Genomic DNA, 17,734 nt, shown 5'->3' on the forward strand with positions numbered 1-17,734 from the left:
CTTCACACAGGTTCTTTGAAAAAATTGTTAAGATCTTGGATGTCTGTTCTCTGTGACATAGGTGTTGTAGTAGAGCATCATTGTTGATATCATCAACAAACTGTAGAAGGCAAAATGAACCGTGAGCGGTCTTAACAGTCCTGACACTACAAAGGAAAACAAAAAAATATTAAAGGTCCAAGATGGCTTTCTTCCGGATGATAAGAGGAACTCTCCAACCGAAAAACAACTCCAATTAACCAACTAGCAGGGAACATGATAACTGGTAGAACAATTTTCTTTAGAAAATATAAAGAATAATAACTCATTATACAACTGTAATCAGAACATATTATTTCAACCATATTTCAAGCAGTACAAAATCTACTATTTCACCTTAATTCGATTCTCTCTACTACGATATTGCGATGACTATTATACCGAGTAAATATAAGAATACAAATCATTAGGCTACATATAAAACTGTCAAAACAAACAAGATAATGGCCATACGAAAGCTAATAAAAATGTTACGAAACGATCGCGGCAGCCTTCAGAAGGTCAACTTCAGTTTCAATGTTTTGAACATAAACGTTAATATGTCGGTTGATTCTTCTATCTTTTTAGCCGTCGGCTTACCGGCTCCGTGCCCTGTTTTGCTATAAACTCGCAGCAACAGCGGATTCTTCTGGAACTCACAATCCTTGATGGCGTGATGCAGTGCTGCAACGAACTTCAGCGAATGCAATGGACTAACTCGATCGTCGTGATCCGCCGTCAGAACAAGTGTCGCTGGATATTGCTCTTCCAGAGACTTCGGAGCGTGAACATTGTGAAGAGGGGAATACTTGAACAGGTTTTCGAAATGCTCCTTTTCCTCAACATCACCGTAGTCGGACATCCAAGCACGACCGATGGTAAACTTGTGGTAACGCAACATGTCCATGACACTATAATAAGAACCGGAAAACCAAAAAATATTCGAAGATCTATGACGTAATATTACCCCACTTGAGCAACTGCGGCCCCGAACAGTTCAGGTCGCTGATTAATGCATGATCCGACCAGTAACCCTCCGTTCGAACCGCCAAGAATCGCGATTTTTTCATGACGAGTAAAGCCACTCTCCACCAGATGCTTGGCTGCATATTGGAAGTCATCAAAAACGTTCTGCTTTTTTAGCAATCGTCCAGCGTTATGCCAACGTTCTCCGTATTCACTAAAAAAATGTAAACAATGATCAAACGCTGTTACATCCTAATAATATACAACTAACCCGCCGCCACGAATATTAGGGTAAGCAAGAATTCCATCGAATGAATCGATAAAAACTAAACCTGTGATACTAAACGATGGTTGAATGCAAATATTGAAACCACCGTAACCGTAAAGCAGACATGGTTTTTGTTCCTGCTAAAAAATAAAATAACATTAGAGCTTATTGTGGATGAAATATAGGCAAAACTCATCTTACTTTGCTGCTCGCTTTTTTCTGCACTACAAACATAGGAATACGTTCCCCATCCTTGCTTTCATAAAAAACCTGTTCCACCTTATACAAACTGTTGTCGAATTCTTCGATCTTAACCTCACGGAAAACGATTGGCTCTGCCTTTTCTTTGGCAAAATCGAAATGGTAAATAATCCCTGGTGTCAAAAAGGACACGAAATGATAGAAAATTTCCGAATACTTCTTTTCGCCGCTGAACCCTACGATTGTGCCGATATCTATTTTGAAGCTAGAAATAAAACTACCATCTTGCAAACTGTGCACCTGAAGCACCGATTTGACATCGTCAATGTAACCTAGCACTATTTTGTCCTTGTTGACGCAGTTGGACCAGTCCAGCACATTTTTTGGGTGTTCCTCAATCAGAGTTTTCCAATTGTCGTATCCAGGGTTGTTGAAATCAATGTTCACAATTCTATAGTTTGGTGCATTCTTGTTCGTCCGGAAGGAAAAAATGCTTCCCTCATTGGTAATGTACTGCGAATCATGTTTAAGAATATTTCAGATGTTGTATAACAATTATTGTGTACTTACATCGTAATCACTATCGAATTCAGTTACCACTTTGACAAAATCTAGCTTTCCCTTGATGGCATCGGAACCCTCCAGATTGCTAAAGTACAGTAACGTGTCCTTGCAGGCTTTCATGATGAACAGTAGTAGATACTTTCCGCAATCAGATACATTAGTCTGTCTAGTGAAGATACAGATAAATAAATTTCAAATGCTTTGAAATAACCTTTACCAATATAAAAATAATCAAGCTTTTTTTCTGTAAATAAAAAATATTCTCTATATACTACAAGAAAAAAATAACAGCAAAACCAATACAATAAACTAATCCCACGAACACATCAATGCTTCTATATCCAATATCAAACAATTTTGTCATCAATCAGAATGATACGATAATAAAACAAATCGTAGTTCAAGGTCAACTCAGGAACAGATAATGAATAGAAGTAATACCACTACTTACAATCTCCACGAAGGTTCCTCCGGAAACTCAGCAATCAAGACATCCTTGTCCTGTGACTCTCCAACGCGGTGGTAGTATAGTTTCTGGTTTTCGTTCGCTGCCGTTTCCGAACCGTCAGCTTTTCCTTCCACCACTGGATAACGAGAGTAGAAAAATCCTTTGTTGTCCTTCGTCCAGGAGGCGGTGACAAACTTCATGTGCTCTAAGACTTCCGGAAAGTCTTTACCCGTATTGACGTCTCGCACCTTCAGCGTTGTCCAGTCCGATCCGCTCTGACTTAAGCCGTACGCAAACAGATTTCCGTCGTCCGAGAAGCGAGAGCCGACAAGAGCAATCGTTCCGTCTTTCGATAAGGTATTGGGATCCAGAAAAACCTTCGGTTCGTCATCAAGTGAGTTTTGCACGTACAGAACACTAAAAATATTTCATAATTAGCATCAATAGGATTACGCGGATTACGGTTGACATTTTATTTACTCTTGATTTTGCAATCCGGTATTCATAAAAAAGAAATATCGATTCCCGTGCTTGAACGGACATGAATATTTAGGATAGTTCCAACGTTTTGTCAGCTTCTGGTTGAGTTTTTTCCATTCATCACAATCTTCCAGAAACGGTTGCGATATCTTGTTTTGGTTTTTCACGTAATCTTGTGTTTCCTCGGAATCCGGATCTTCGAGCCAGCGATAAGGGTCGGATATTTTAATTCCATGAAACTCCTCCACAACCGAATCATCACGCCTAGCTTCTGGGTATTGGAAGGTGTTACTCATTTGAACTTCTGGCATTGCTAAACGACGGTATTCTATCCTACTAGGAACAAAATATTGCAAATGTCCTGTAAAGCAAAATTGAAAAAGACATCCAAACACTTGATTTGCTCAACTTACTTCTACACGGCACTGAATACTTCTGGTTCGTCCCGCTCAAATTTCTCACTAGATTGGAAAAAAAACGCGGAGTCTTCATAAAATTTTTGAACTAAGATGCTTAATAACGTTAAATTACATTAACAATCCAATGCATTTAAAGAAGTTACAATTTTTGTAGAAAATGTAAATCAAATTTTTCCACAGATCTGAACCAAAATCCGCAGGACGCGAGTGTTGAAGAAAGAGGGAGTGGTATTGACACACGGTAAAATGACGATGTGCCGGGCCACAATGAAATATCAGAAGGTGGCAAAAGTTCTTTAAATCATTCCTAACGCTGGATATCCCGCATAATTAAATACGTCTACTGGTACAGTTAGGATTATATCAAAATAGCTCTGGTAATCGTATTTGTTATGAACAAACAAGATTTTTTGTTGTAATATATTATATGGTTATTGTATAAAATGGATTTATAGCGGCCGTAGGATCGTAGCCGTGCAATTCAATACGGCTATTATCATTGTAGTATAGTTTTGCATGGTTTTATTTAATGACGCCACAGCCAGCTATTGTGATAAATGATAATTCAAAAGATTTATTTCGCGTAAAACCAATGTTCTGATCCACAATTACAGTAGCTCGCCTTTCCATGGAACCAGACTTTGTCAGCTTGGAGCGAAATCAATCAGAGATGGTAAATTAGTGTTCTACAGATTTCTACAGATGTATGAAATCGAGCACAGACTAGTGATTGTGGGGAATAGGATAAATGAATAATGATAATTAAAAAAAGGCGCGAATGCTGTAAAGATTGGATAGTTGAAATAATAGAATATATATATATATATATATATTAATAATTCTATACTACCAAAGTGATAGTTTATTCTGATGAAACTGGTACCACTGAAAATCAAAGTTGCGTAACTATAGAAATCGTTATTGCCATGATAAACAATTACACTTCGTTGAAATGGATACGAATATGTTAAGGATTTGTTGATACGATAAAAAACGAGAATTCTTTTCATTCTGATCGAAGCTTACTTCTAACAGACGTATCTTTTCTAGGTGCTTAGGTTTGATTATGACAGTAATGAGCGCCAAAAAGTCTTCAATTTGCTCATTTGCAAGGGAAAACCGAGAGAAAATGAATATCCGACAAAACGGTTGGAAGTAGTGAAATCTTTTTTTTACTTACCATTATGATTCCGATCAGCTATTATCACAGAGAATAGACATCCAAGCTAGTACAAACTTTTTCAAAAAAGCTGTGTAAAGCATATAAGTGAAAATCCGTTAAAAATCATCGTTGTATGGAAGCTCAAACGCAAGAGCTCATAAGCGACTGCTGGGCAACATCACAAACATATCATGTCAATTGTAGGGGTGCGCAGTGCTGAATCTATGTTTACTGGCAAATATAGCAGCAATACACTACAATCCATCATATACGAAAATTAATAGTTCGGAAACATTCAGAGTTCGGATAACAGCCACACGTTCGATTTAATAATTCATTATTAGTTCGGCGAATAGAAAACATGTATTATTTTGTCCCAAAACTACATTGTACACGAGAGTGATTTTCTACTCGTTACAAACCGGGATAATAAACTACTGAAGTTGAAGTTTCTGTAAAGTGGTACAAATGTTGAATTCATAATGAGGAAACATGTATGGAGTAACTGAAATACTGCTATAGTTCAATTGGATAAAGCGACAGGTTTTCTTTCGTCGAAAGAGTTGAAATCAATGTTAAATGAGTGAAACGAGAGCAACGTAAAACATTTATAATATTTCCTATTGAAGAATCCAACCGACTCTTTTGCGATCGCTGCGCTGCCCGAGTGGCGAGCTTTGAACTAAGCGATGGTGATAATTTTCAGATTTTGCTTGAAGAATCGAACAAAATGCAGGGTTTTTTTCTTATGAATCGAATACTAACACACAAAAACGTATGAAAATTTGGTAAAAAAAATGGATCATTAATGATTCAGTAACTTTCCATGGTATGTTTGATTGATATTTATGGAGAAATCGTAACATGAAAAACCAAATTCGAGGAAGTGAGGTTGGGTACTGTTTTCATATCTGGGATATTCTTTGTTTTTTTAGTTGGATTTTGAGATTAATTGATAAATTATGATCAAAAGTTTTATGACTAGTCTATTTACTCATGTTTTATCATCTAAATCAAATCTGTATGTGAACTGAAAATCTCAAATTTCGTCCGAGATTGTCAAGAGTATAGGCCAATTTGAAATCATATGTTTGATGACAACACGAGAATAATCGTTTTTCTTACCCATAATTGTAAGGTTTTGCCATCTGCGTTCTTTCAAACTTAAGTAAATTGAAAAATTCGTCAAATTTTTTTCTAAATACATGGGATATGTCAAAACAATCACCATAACACTATCTCGTGGTGACCACGCTGATTGGATTGTTCAATTCCTTTTAACACTGTCGATAAAACAGTTAGATGAGCACGTTGAAATAATTTTGCTTAGTATTTTGCTGCAAAACCATAACAGAACAACACTACAAATGGTTTGATTGGCTATTGCAAATAAATCGTGTGGTATAGAAACTGCATATGGCCAGACCGACGACACGACCAGGCACTCCAAAGAAAAATCGGAGTAGAAAGTGTGTGTGAGTGATTTTCCGCCAGTTACCACAAATATAGCGACCCCTTGATAATGATAAAATTAATCTTTTTAGGCAACACTGTTCTCGTTGCTATGCGTTATTTGTCAAGGAACCGCAATTGTAGAAATAAACAAACAAATAGGAAAAGTATCCCGATCCATTGTCAGTAGCCACGAAAATGCAAGAAAAAAAGGATCGAAATAAAGCGATATATTCTCTTGTGTGCAGTTATGTATTTCAAAATCGGTTGCAACACAAGAGGAAACTGAATTTACAATCAAGTGTATTTCCTAATAATCAAGTAATATTACTGTTTCTAGAACTCGAAAAAAAAGTGGAGCAGGATGTTTATTTTGTCTATTATGTATTCAATTAAGACCAAAAACATTATTTCGTAACACTATAAGAACCCTCACAGAAGTTTAAATCAATGGGAAAAGAACGATAATGAATTTGCTGCGTTCTGTGATGTCGATTTGAAACATCATTATTAAATTTAAGCTATTTTCAAAGATCCTTTATACATTGAATCAGTAACAAAAAATGTATTTATTTATGTTATTTATCTGCTAAATCATGCTAAAAAGCTTGATTGTTATCCATGAAGATCTTTATTGGAGATGCGTTTGAAGTCTTCTCAAGAGAATTTTCCAAGAATTATCTAGATGTCATACTAAAACTATTCTATGGTTAGCAAAAGTCATAAAACAAAAGTTTGTCTCAATGGCGTTAATAAATAGTAATGCTGATGATACGATCTACTTAGAAGAAATTCTTAGTTGCATAATTCGAATATTTTATGAAAACTATGCAATAGTTTCAATTTATTATTGAATTTTTCTAATAGAGATGGTGTGAGATGCTGATGTAGTTGATTGGTAACTGCTATGCTATCAAATTTTCGGTGAATACAATTACTGGTGGTGCAAATAAAATAATATAACTTATCAGTATCGCAAAAACATAGCGCTTCAATCAACTTTTAAGGGCCGATTCTTGTTCTTAGGTACAGTGGTAAAATGCGCGACTGGTATATCGACTCGGAGTTAGTTTTGTTTATCTACACAAACATGCCTTTGAACAACAGTATCCAAGGTTTCTGTTATTCGAAATCAATAATTTATCAAATCGAGTTGCCAGTTTTAACAAATTTTCAAGATATTTTGTTTTGACATTTCGAGTTACTGAGGGGTAGTCAGATTTGCGATACAGTTTTAATAGACGAGTGGCAGGTCGTGTCGTCGGCCAGACCCTGTCAGCTTGGAACGAAATCAATCTTCAGTTCAGCAACGCCATCGCACGGCATCACATTCAACATATCATGTCAATTGTATGAGTGCGTAGCCCTGCTATTTTGGCGCGCACGAATTTCACATTTCTCTCCCCTGCTTCGATGTATGAGATTCGATGCGAACTCGCCTGGTGGCGACATGCTCGCAAAAAAGGATGTTGCCAATGATTTGTTCGGAAAATGTGAGAGCTGGATATCTTGTTAATATGATGTCTTTGATATGGCATTGCTAATATGCATTATAAACAATACATTTCTTTTATCGATTTAGCAAAACATTGTTGGAGAAAATTACCATTTTTGCAAGGTAACGTAACTTAACATCCTATTCGGTATACGGGTCCGACCATAATGGAAATAACTAATAAGAATACCCGAAACGTCACCAGACCCTGTCAGCTTGGAGCGAAATCAATCTTCAGTTCAGCAACGCCATCGCACGGCATCACATTCAACATATCATGTCAATTGTATGGGTGCGCAGTGCTGCTATTTTGGCACGCACGAATTTGACATTTCTCTCCTCTACTTCTATGTACGAGCTTCGATGCGGACTCGCCTGAGCGCGCTGTGCTCACGAAAAAGGATGTTCCCATTGATTTGTTCGGTAAATGTGAGAGCTGGATATCTTGTCAATATAATTTCTGTGGTACCTAATATCTCGGTTAATTTTTCAAAAGGGCGTATAAGTAAGTGACAGTTTCTCTTTGTTTACTTTCTCTTCTATTAATTACCAAGCGGTTTCCACGTTTATCACTCACTCTTTGCATGAAATTATACCCGAAACTTTCGACTTTCAAACAGAATAGTGATATCAAAGAAAATCTTTTTAATCACATCACAATAATCGAAAGAGAGAGTGATTAAAGAGAAACTGCCGTTTGCTTATACGCTCTGTTGAAAAATCAACCGAGATATTGCAAAAAACCTCTTACCAGCCGCTATATAAATTTGGGTAAAAACTTATAAAAAGGCAACTAAAGTGCATTTCCCTAATTTTAGGTAACGAGTGATGATCTCAAAATTAAGGTTAATGCAAGTTATCCCATAGTATTATGCCACTCGGTAGCCACACACTCAAGCAAATTGAGTAGTGAAAATCATAAGACAAACCTTATGATGCATAAAAATCACCCTCTCATAAGATTAATGTGAAAAATATACCTCTGCAATATACATCTCATCTATCACTATTATAGTATTCATACGAACAACTCGTGAATTTCACATATGAGAGAAATCATGTTTCCATATAAGTTTTATGGTTCGCATTGTGACTAAAAACCAAACGAAATCATTAGCGGCCCTTCAGGAATCAGGAATCAGAACAAATTGGCTCAAATGGCACGTTCCCCTTGATATTTGGAGATTTGTGCCTTGCCATCAATTTGTTTTTAGCATCATTTTCCCGATATATAAGAGGGAAGGATTGAAAGGAAATGGTAAGGGTTGGACTAGGAGGATGGGAAAAAAATGACGACACAAAAACACATAAAAGCAGAAGTAAATTCTGCACCCCTAAGGGATGCCGAACAATCTGCTGGGGATCACATCTGGTGGAAGCAGAAGTAAATTCTGAACCTCTAAAAGGTCCCGAACAGTCTGCTATTAATAAAACCTCCAACCCCCGAGAGGATTTAGAGATCTTACAAAAGCGACACCATTCTGCACTCCCGGAAGAATGCAGAACGATTCGCAGTATGTACGAGCAGAAGTAAATTCGGTACCCCCTAAAGGATGCCAAACAATCTGCTAAACCCTATTTAAGGTGAATACAGAAAGGATTCATTCACTCCATGAAGAACGATGAATCCTTCTGACTATAGCTCCTTACCACATTGGGTGAGAAACGAGAGAATATCCTTCAATTTTAGCTCCGCATACACAGACTCAACCATGTATGGAGAACCAAAAACCCGGATACGAAGCTGCGTCAATGCGGGGCAGTTACATATCAGATGATATGAAGTACCGTAATCGCATTCACACAAATCACACGAATAATACTCAGCACGTTGAATAGTAGCCATGTGATAATTGAGTTTGCAATGTCCAGTCAGAGCTCTGACCAGAATACTGCAATGATGCTTGGAGAAATGCAGTAGACACTTTGACATTTTCAGATTTAAATCTGGTAGAAATGCTTCTGTCTGAGCGCAAGTTTGCAAGCTGCGCCAGTAGCTGGCATGTTTGGATGCAGCCCAAGAACGAATCTTGTGCTTTATCCAACTAGTTGAAAGTGGTAAAGCTGGTTCAGGACCAACGAAATCATTCGTTGCACCAGCTCTAGCCAACTCATCAGCCCATTCATTTCCAGTAATACCAGAATGGCCGGGTACCCATAAGAAGTAAACAGCATTTGAAATGCTGAGGTCCTCGATTTGAGTACGACATGCGATCACTATATTAGACCGTGAGTCATTCGAACTGAGTGCTTTTAAGGCTGCCTGACTGTCGGAACAAAAATAAATACGTTTACCACAGATCCTCTGCTGAAGTGCCGATTGTACTCCACACAGAATCGCGTAGATTTCTGCTTGGAACACAGTACAGTATCTACCAAGTGAATGAGACTGCTCCAGCCTCATTTCACGACAGTAGGCACCAGCACCAGCACGACCATTCAACAGAGAACCGTCCGTATAACAAACTATGTGTTCATCAAGTTGTCGTTCCAGACAACCGGACAACCATTCCTCACGAAGAGGATAGCTCACATTGAATGTTTTGAAAGGAAAACTGCATGTGAGAGTTAGGTCACTAGGAGCGAGTAAATACTCATCCCACGTAACCATTTGAGACCACAAGCGAGTGTGGCTGGTAGCATAATCTAATGGGTTACTGTTCCAAAGCCCTGTAACCCTAAGACGGTATGCACAAGATAATGCTTCTTGTTTTAGGAACACATGTAGTGGTTTAATGCACAGTAGCGCCTCTAGAGCAGCAGTAGGTGTTGTCGTGAATGCTCCTGTCATCGCCATTAGGACCATCCTTTGGAGATGATTTAGCTTTGACTGAACTGTCGCGACTTCTCCTTTCTGCCACCATACAAGACATCCATATGCTAAAATTGGTCTAACAATAGTTGTGTAGATCCAATGAATGTATCTGGGTTTGAGTCCCCATGATTTTCCAAAAGCTCGTCTGCATTGGCCGAAAGCCATGCAAGCTCTTTTAATCCTGAAGTCAATGTGAGCAGACCAATTCAGTTTTGAGTCAAGAATAACCCCGAAGTATTTAACTTGATCGACCACAGTGACCTCTGAACCAAAGAACTGCAACGGACGAGCTCCTGTGATTATCCTACGATGAGTGAAAAGCACCATTGATGTTTTGCCCGGATTTACAGATAATCCAACCTGACAACACCATTGTTCAACAGATCGCAGGGCTTGCTGCATTAAATCAAAGAGAGTGTTAATGCTTATACCGGTCATCAATATATGATAATCGTCGGCAAAACCATAAGTCGGAAATCCAAGGTTATTAAGTTTCATCAACAAACCATCAGCGACTAGGTTCCATAAAAGTGGGGATAGTAAACCACCTTGAGGACACCCACAGACACTCAGTTTTCTAATCTCTGCTTGCCGAAGCGATGAACAAAGAAGTCGATTTCTAAGCATTGCGTGTATCCAATTTGTGATACTTGAAGGTATGCCATGACCACGGGCTGCTTCCAGAATTGAATTGAAAGACACGTTATCAAAGGCACCTTCAATATCTAGGAAAACTCCCAAGCAAGATTGCTTTTGTGAGAAAGCTTTTTCAATATTGTACACAACATCATGTAACAGGGTTGTAGTGGACTTTCCACGCTGGTAAGCATGTTGCATTCCATGTAGCGGATGCACGCCCAAACTAACATTCCTGATATAGTGATCGACTATGCGTTCCACTGTTTTAAGAAGAAATGAGCTAAGACTGATAGGCCTGAAACTCTTCGCTTCCTCATAAGTGTCGCGACCGCCTTTGGGAATAAATTTGACAATTATTTCCTGCCAGGCTCTTGGAATATATCCAGTCGCAAGACTAAAAGTAAGTATTTTCTTCAAAACATGTTTGAAATGTTCATACCCTTTCTGCAGTAACACTGGGAAAACTCCATCCTTTCCAGGAGACTTGTACGGAGCAAAACTCTCAACTGCCCATTTGACCGATTCAATCGTCACAACGCTTCGAGCAAGGGCCCAAGAATCGTAACTACCTGAAAAAGTCTCGGGAAGAGCTGTCGGTGATGGATCCATACATCCTGGAAAGTGAGTGTTAAAAAGATTGTGAAGTACATCACCTTCATCAGACAAGTGTTCACCATCTGAAGTTCTTAAGAAACTGACATTAAAGTCCTTAGACTTCGAAAGTAACTTATTTAATCTGCTAGCCTCGTTGAGACTAGAGACATTTGTGCAGAGGCTTTTCCAACCACTTCGCTCAGACGATCGAAGAGCATTTTTGTAAGCCCTTCGAGCCGACACGAATGCCTCCGACCCATCTCTGCGTCGGTGGTTCCAAGCTCTTCTGCATAGTTTCCTTAGTCTAGCAAGTTCAGCATTCCACCAAGGAGTTCCTCTAGTAGCTCGCACAATCCGAAGTGGACAAGCCTCTTCATATGCTGCAACTATGAGTGAGTTTGTCTCGTCGACAACATTTTCCAAATCAATTGGGGTTTCAATTGTTGGTTGGTACCCGTAAAATCTAGTCGCCAAGCCCTCTTCATAGAGGTCCCAGTTTGTAGATTTGGGATTACGATATGTGATAATATCAAATTTAACGTTTGAATGATCAAAGAATATGTACTTATGATCAGACAACGAAGGTTCGAGCTCATCGGAGACGAGCCAATTTACCAACTCATGCGCAATTCTATCAGAGCAGAGAGTTACGTCCAAAACCTCCTCTCTTCCAGAACTCGCAAAAGTTGGACGGTTTCCTGCATTGACTATGTGCAGGTTTGTACTGCTCACAAATTCCATCATATCAGAGCCTCTCGAATTTATATCTGTGCTGCCCCATATGATATGGTGAGCATTTATGTCACTGCCGATTACAAGCGGTAAATCACTCTTGCAGCAGTATGATACAACCTTTTTGAAGTCATCGCTTGGCGAAGGTTGGTTATGCGGTAAATATGCCGAACAATAGACATATTTCCTGTCTATGCCATCAACAGTCATACCAACTGTGACAGCACAAATATCCCGAGTTGTGAGCTCCGATATGCGAGAAACATCGAGAGCACTATTTGCAAGTATGCATGCTCGAGGCATTTCACGTGGATTAGTCATACCGCTCTTGTTGAAGGCAACAAAGACTGGGTTTACCAATTTTCCAACGTAGAAGTTTCCCTTTTGGAAATATGGTTCTTGAACCAAAGCTATAGAAGCTTTACCTTCTTGCAGAAGTCTGGATAGATTCATAGTTGCTGTACGTTTATGCTGAAGATTGATTTGTGCCGCACTCTAACCATTATCAATCAGAGTAACGAACATTCCACCTTCAGCACTTATCGTACAACAACTACAAGAAACCAAATATATTGGCTTATAATCGCCTATAGCGAACCATGTAAGGATTTTTTTAAATGTTTTAATCATTTAAATCCCACGAGTTGCGAAGAAAGAAGTCGTCCACTGTGCCAGAGCTTCGCTTAACACAGTAAGGGAAAATCCCAAGATATTCCGTTCACGACTGCATTGTTTAACCTCCTGCAGCCATTCAGCCATCGGCACGGAAATACACCTTGACTTAGGAGTTCCTATTTTTGTGGCCTTTTACGACATGGAACAGGAAACCAGTGGATCAATTCTTGGTAAAAAATAATTCCGCCGGATGCCACACGGCTTACCTGTTTGGTGGACTTATACCACCGGTACAGGTGGACCGTAGCGTTATTCTTAGCCAGTTGGGAAACCGCTACCGACACTACAAGGCTATCTAGGCTGCTCAGAGAGGGAAGTTGACATTGATGGTCAACTTCCATGGATGGCCGAGCAGCCGCGCATCTTTTTAATCAAACGAAATCATTAGCGGCCCTTACACGATCATTAAAAGTGTCATTACTAAAAAGTAGTGACACTTTTAATGATCGTGTAAGGTCTACGAGTTCAGTAATGACACGAGTAATGATGGAATTCCGGATTTTCCATCATTACCAACATTATTTCTTCTTCTTATTTTTTTGTGGAAATGCTGAATATCTTTAGAACTATACGCGAAAAAATGACAAAGTGTAGATTTAAATTGTTAATATTTCATTAACCTTAACGTTTCAATGGCAAATCAAATTTATTTTCAGCTAAACGAAAATGAAAATATTGCTATTGCTATTGCTGGAGTAGTTATAAATACTCATCATTAATAATGAACGTGTAATGCTAAAAAGTAATGATGTACAGTAATGCAGTAATGACGAGCGTTTGAGCAGAAGTGTCATTACTTAGTAATGACACTTTTAATGATCGTGTAAGGGCCGCTATTATGAAATTCCATATTAGGCTCTCTGACAGCTCACTTACAACCACACATGCAAATGAGATTGGTTTGTTTTCATCAGGAAACGAATGCATTAAACACAGTTCAGACGATCAATCATCTTCGGTCGACGTCCAGATTGGTTTATTAATTTCATTTAGCCGAATATTGCTCACGTATCCGACGTTAAAAAGTTCCGTGAACTTGACGTAGTGTCCTTTCATATGAATTGCTTACAATTAATGTTGTTGTTCCGTAATCGTTCCATTCAGGTGATAGCCGCTTGATGCTGCGTGTGAATTGCTTTTACATATTGTTTTGTTTTCATCAGGAAACGTGTAGGCCACCCATTTTTCAGTAGGGCCGCCGTTCATTTTTCACCGGGCATAGAAACCTCAATATTAATTTGCTTGATTGCAAGTGAGCGTGTGCGCCAATGTTATATTGACAGCTGTCATTCGGTTTCTGCTGCCTTCCAGAATTTCGTACAAGCGGGTGTAAGCGTTGTAATCGATGAGAAGGTTACATAAAACGTTTTCAAAAAGTACTCTAGATTTATCTGGATTCATAACAAACGAAACACAAAAATGGCACAGTCACAAGAAATACCGATTGATCGTAAACTTTTTGAAATTTTTGAGGATGCTTACAAGTTAATGAACTCATTTGATACCTGCTACGATCCTACCAACAGCCCAGAATTTCAGGTAAGTAAGAATTATATCTGATTGCGTTGTTTTTAATAATAAAAGTAAATGTTATTTTCTTCCATCAGGCTAACATAAAAAAATGCATCAATTTATTTGAGGATTCTACTCGCCTAGTTAGCCTTTGTGGGTTGTTTAGTTCCAACGAAGCGTATGAAGAAGTTGCCACCGAGAATTTGCGTTATTTCTTACTACCCTTTTTCCTGGGTCAGTTGACTTTGAAATTGTGTAATGCCGGTCGTAAGGAGATAGTAGAAGTTGCAGAAATTTATTACAAGTGAGCTCGCGATTATATCTAAAATTACATGTTATGTTATAAAGATCATTATTGATACTTTCAGTGATTTCTTGCGCCGCTGTGAGAACTACAAATTGTGTGACAAGCCGGAAGCTGTTGCAGTTCTAGATAATGTTAATCGGGGAGATAAAATACAGGAACTGATGCGTATGGGCCAGGAACGCAACGCCAAACTGAAAAAATATCAGGAGAAAAAAGAACTGGATGATCAGATCAAAATGCTGAAAATCGCAATGGAAAAAGAACATGTAGATGACGAAATCAAAAGAGAGTTCTACTTGAAATTGCTTAATTCTTGCATTCTCGATGCACGCGAAGAGCTTGTTAGCATAAGTCAGGAAAAACAAATCCTCGAACATATTGCTGTCATGAGGAGAAGTGGCGATTCTGACGAACATAAGCATCCTCCGAGAGGACCTCCACCGAAACCGTTAAAACCAATTATTATCACAAGGGATGCTGTTCAGAAAGCGGTTTACGGAATGGGTTATCCCAGTATGCCAACCATGACGGTAGCAGAGTTTTATGAGCAACGCGTTGCTGAAGGAATATTTCCCGATCAGGAAAAAATGAAAGAGATCAACAAAAATTCTCTGATGAATCGAGTCTATCAGGACAATGAAGCGGAGCAGGAAAAAGAGGCAGAAGAAATTGTAATATATGAGTACATTGGTACGTTTCGGATGTTTTTTTTGATACTCTTGTAATTCGTTACAGGAACAGTTAGTCGAGGAAGATGATGAGCAGTATTTGGCCCGACAACGCGCTAAAGACGAGTTCAAGGATGAACATCGTCGTGGATATGGTAATCGTTATAATCGCAGTTAATGCGTAATCCGCTGATTTGCTTGAAATTTTTAAATTTTATTTGTATCTAATATATGCAGTAGAGATCAAAATAATCGATTGTATAAACGATCCGAACTCTTCATTCAATCATAAATGGCACGCGAATTCTTACTACAGAACATTTTCTTCGGACACCAGCTGCACATGAAAATATTAAATTTGTTCTTTTCAAATTGTCACGTTTTTAATGTAGAAAACTGTACAAGTTACTCATAAATGCTCAATATGGATATCCTACTTCTGCACTCGAAAAAAGAGGCAACTACTCCAACGTTATTCTAGCTTCCTTCCCGTCGATGATGACTTGCATTCCGTTTTTGAGACAGAAATCCCGCTTGATGAACGCGAAGAAAAGGTCGGTGATGAGGAATATTTGTGCCGTGCAGAACACTAAAGTTACACCGAAAAAGAAGTTGGCGTTGGCAGAATTGGAGTAGATCCACAGATACCAAACCGTTGGCCCTAGAATACTGGTGACTAGCATAGTTGCTCCCACGATGAAATTGTGTCCCATAACTGTTCGAAAGAAGAAAAATTAGTATTACAGACTGACGTTTCCGAACTGTTGCAACTTGCATCTGGAGATAGATTTCCACAATGGTAATAAGGATAAATACATGCTGATATCTCCGACACAGGGATAGGGACGGAACACAACACCCAGTGCTAGTAACATAGTGAGAAGCATTATCGGTTCCTTGTGTAGTTTGAAGGTCAATGGGAAAAGGTATAAAACGGTGGCGTTTATTTGGAACGTATACAAAAACAGTGTTCGAAAATGGTCGAACATTTCTGTGAAAAAGTACCAAAATAAGCCGATGTTCGGTTGTAGATCACGACAGTTGAAACTGTAATAAAGAAGCTGATTACTGCGCCCTCATAACAGAAAATTTTAGTATACATGAATCCGTAAGTCGCATCTAGAAAGCTCCAATCACCCATAATCTTAAATGCCGCATAGTTCAACCATAAAAGTGCAGCACAAAAAGTAAAACAGGTGTTGAAAACACTCAGCCACTTGTTATTATCTTTTTCCGCAATGAACATAGCTGCTGGAATGATCAACACGCACGGGTAAATATTCATTTGAGTCTCCAATGCCAGAGCGACACATGCAACGAATCTAAGCCGGTACGAAGTTCCTAGTAGAAATAATGCGAGAAGAAAATTGCTCATAACTGTTGTTGTTTGACCGACGCAGTTCAGGATTGTGTATGGATTGAACATGTAAGCCAAGGCCACGTAGTATGGAACGCTTTCCAAATCACTTTCGGAGATCTGTAGCTCAGCTGTTCCTTCCGCGTAAGAATTTCGATGCACCTTTTGCTTCTGGTACAGTTCGCGGATAAAAACTGTTGCTGCTTTTTTAAGCATGAACATCGTTCCTATTTCAAACTGAATAAAAACTATGCCGACCAACGTAACGGCCTTCTGCAGCAAGTACCATACCGAAACGAGAACAAATGGATTCTGGTGGTAAAGGTCTCCGGAATACGGGTTTATACCGTTTGCATAAAGATAAGCACCTTCAGTGGCTGCAAGAAAAACATCTGGATTTTGAGTAGACTAACTACAAATTTAAGTATATTGACCTCTTTTCCAAGAGTTGACAGGGGTAGCAATTTCAACCCGGTTCTGAATTGTGGTCGCGTAATCGGAGTTCATGAGCAGATATCGCACAACTGCCCCCAGCACGATACTCATGCACCATTTCATCATTTGTAATTTACTTCGTGACGTAATTAAGATAAAGTTACATTACAGTTTAAAAATCAACTCCTTTCAATAAACTGTATATGCCAATAAAAGGGTGCGCTTATTTCACTTATGTGAACTCACCGACTAAAGCTCTCACCGACCAAAGCTCTTTCACCAACCAAAAAGCTATTCCGAAAAATCGAACTGCCACCTTAATAGCGACCTACTAAAAAGCTCAGAACAAACGATCTACCAAAGGCACTCTAGTGGCAGGTATCGGAAGCAGGAAAGCAAGCCAGTAAAACGTGAATTCACCGACTAAAGCTCACCGACCAAAATGTTCTTTTGTAGCATTGTCGAAAATCAGGATAACTATTTTTAAAACATTGTATATAAAAAGTGAATGAAATAAAAATTGTTAC

At 38.8% G+C, this 17,734-nt stretch overlaps 3 protein-coding genes across 6 annotated transcripts; 1 reads left to right on the forward strand and 2 right to left on the reverse strand.

The window, feature by feature from the left end:
* Positions 1–307: 307 nt before the first annotated feature.
* On the reverse strand, positions 308–3,597 carry LOC131428397 (prolyl endopeptidase). 4 transcript variants are annotated; one of them, XM_058592332.1, is made up of 9 exons: positions 3,477–3,597; positions 3,359–3,406; positions 2,946–3,281; positions 2,469–2,882; positions 2,024–2,183; positions 1,454–1,966; positions 1,256–1,392; positions 986–1,198; positions 308–929 (listed from the first exon to the last, which is right to left on the reverse strand). In XM_058592332.1, the coding sequence occupies exons 3-9, from the start codon at positions 3,254–3,256 to the stop codon at positions 533–535; spliced, it is 2,145 nt and encodes a 714-aa protein (XP_058448315.1). In that variant the 5' UTR covers positions 3,257–3,281; positions 3,359–3,406; positions 3,477–3,597; the 3' UTR covers positions 308–532. The 4 variants fall into 4 exon arrangements, with proteins under 4 accessions (XP_058448315.1, XP_058448313.1, XP_058448312.1 ...); XM_058592330.1 differs by having other exon boundaries at positions 2,946–3,306; XM_058592329.1 differs by having other exon boundaries at positions 2,946–3,306; positions 3,359–3,582.
* Positions 3,598–14,269: 10,672 nt separating this feature from the next.
* On the forward strand, positions 14,270–15,667 carry LOC131428401 (immunoglobulin-binding protein 1). Its single transcript, XM_058592335.1, has 4 exons — positions 14,270–14,467; positions 14,536–14,744; positions 14,809–15,418; positions 15,483–15,667. The coding sequence occupies exons 1-4, from the start codon at positions 14,348–14,350 to the stop codon at positions 15,591–15,593; spliced, it is 1,050 nt and encodes a 349-aa protein (XP_058448318.1). The 5' UTR covers positions 14,270–14,347; the 3' UTR covers positions 15,594–15,667.
* Positions 15,668–15,772: 105 nt separating this feature from the next.
* Positions 15,773–17,455, reverse strand: LOC131428399 (phosphatidylinositol glycan anchor biosynthesis class U protein). The gene is made up of 4 exons (XM_058592334.1): positions 17,207–17,455; positions 16,516–17,149; positions 16,191–16,462; positions 15,773–16,130 (listed from the first exon to the last, which is right to left on the reverse strand). The coding sequence occupies exons 1-4, from the start codon at positions 17,331–17,333 to the stop codon at positions 15,877–15,879; spliced, it is 1,287 nt and encodes a 428-aa protein (XP_058448317.1). The 5' UTR covers positions 17,334–17,455; the 3' UTR covers positions 15,773–15,876.
* Positions 17,456–17,734: the final 279 nt, after the last annotated feature.

Source organism: Malaya genurostris, chromosome 2, assembly GCF_030247185.1.
Source record: "Malaya genurostris strain Urasoe2022 chromosome 2, Malgen_1.1, whole genome shotgun sequence".
NCBI lineage: Eukaryota > Metazoa > Arthropoda > Insecta > Diptera > Culicidae > Malaya > Malaya genurostris.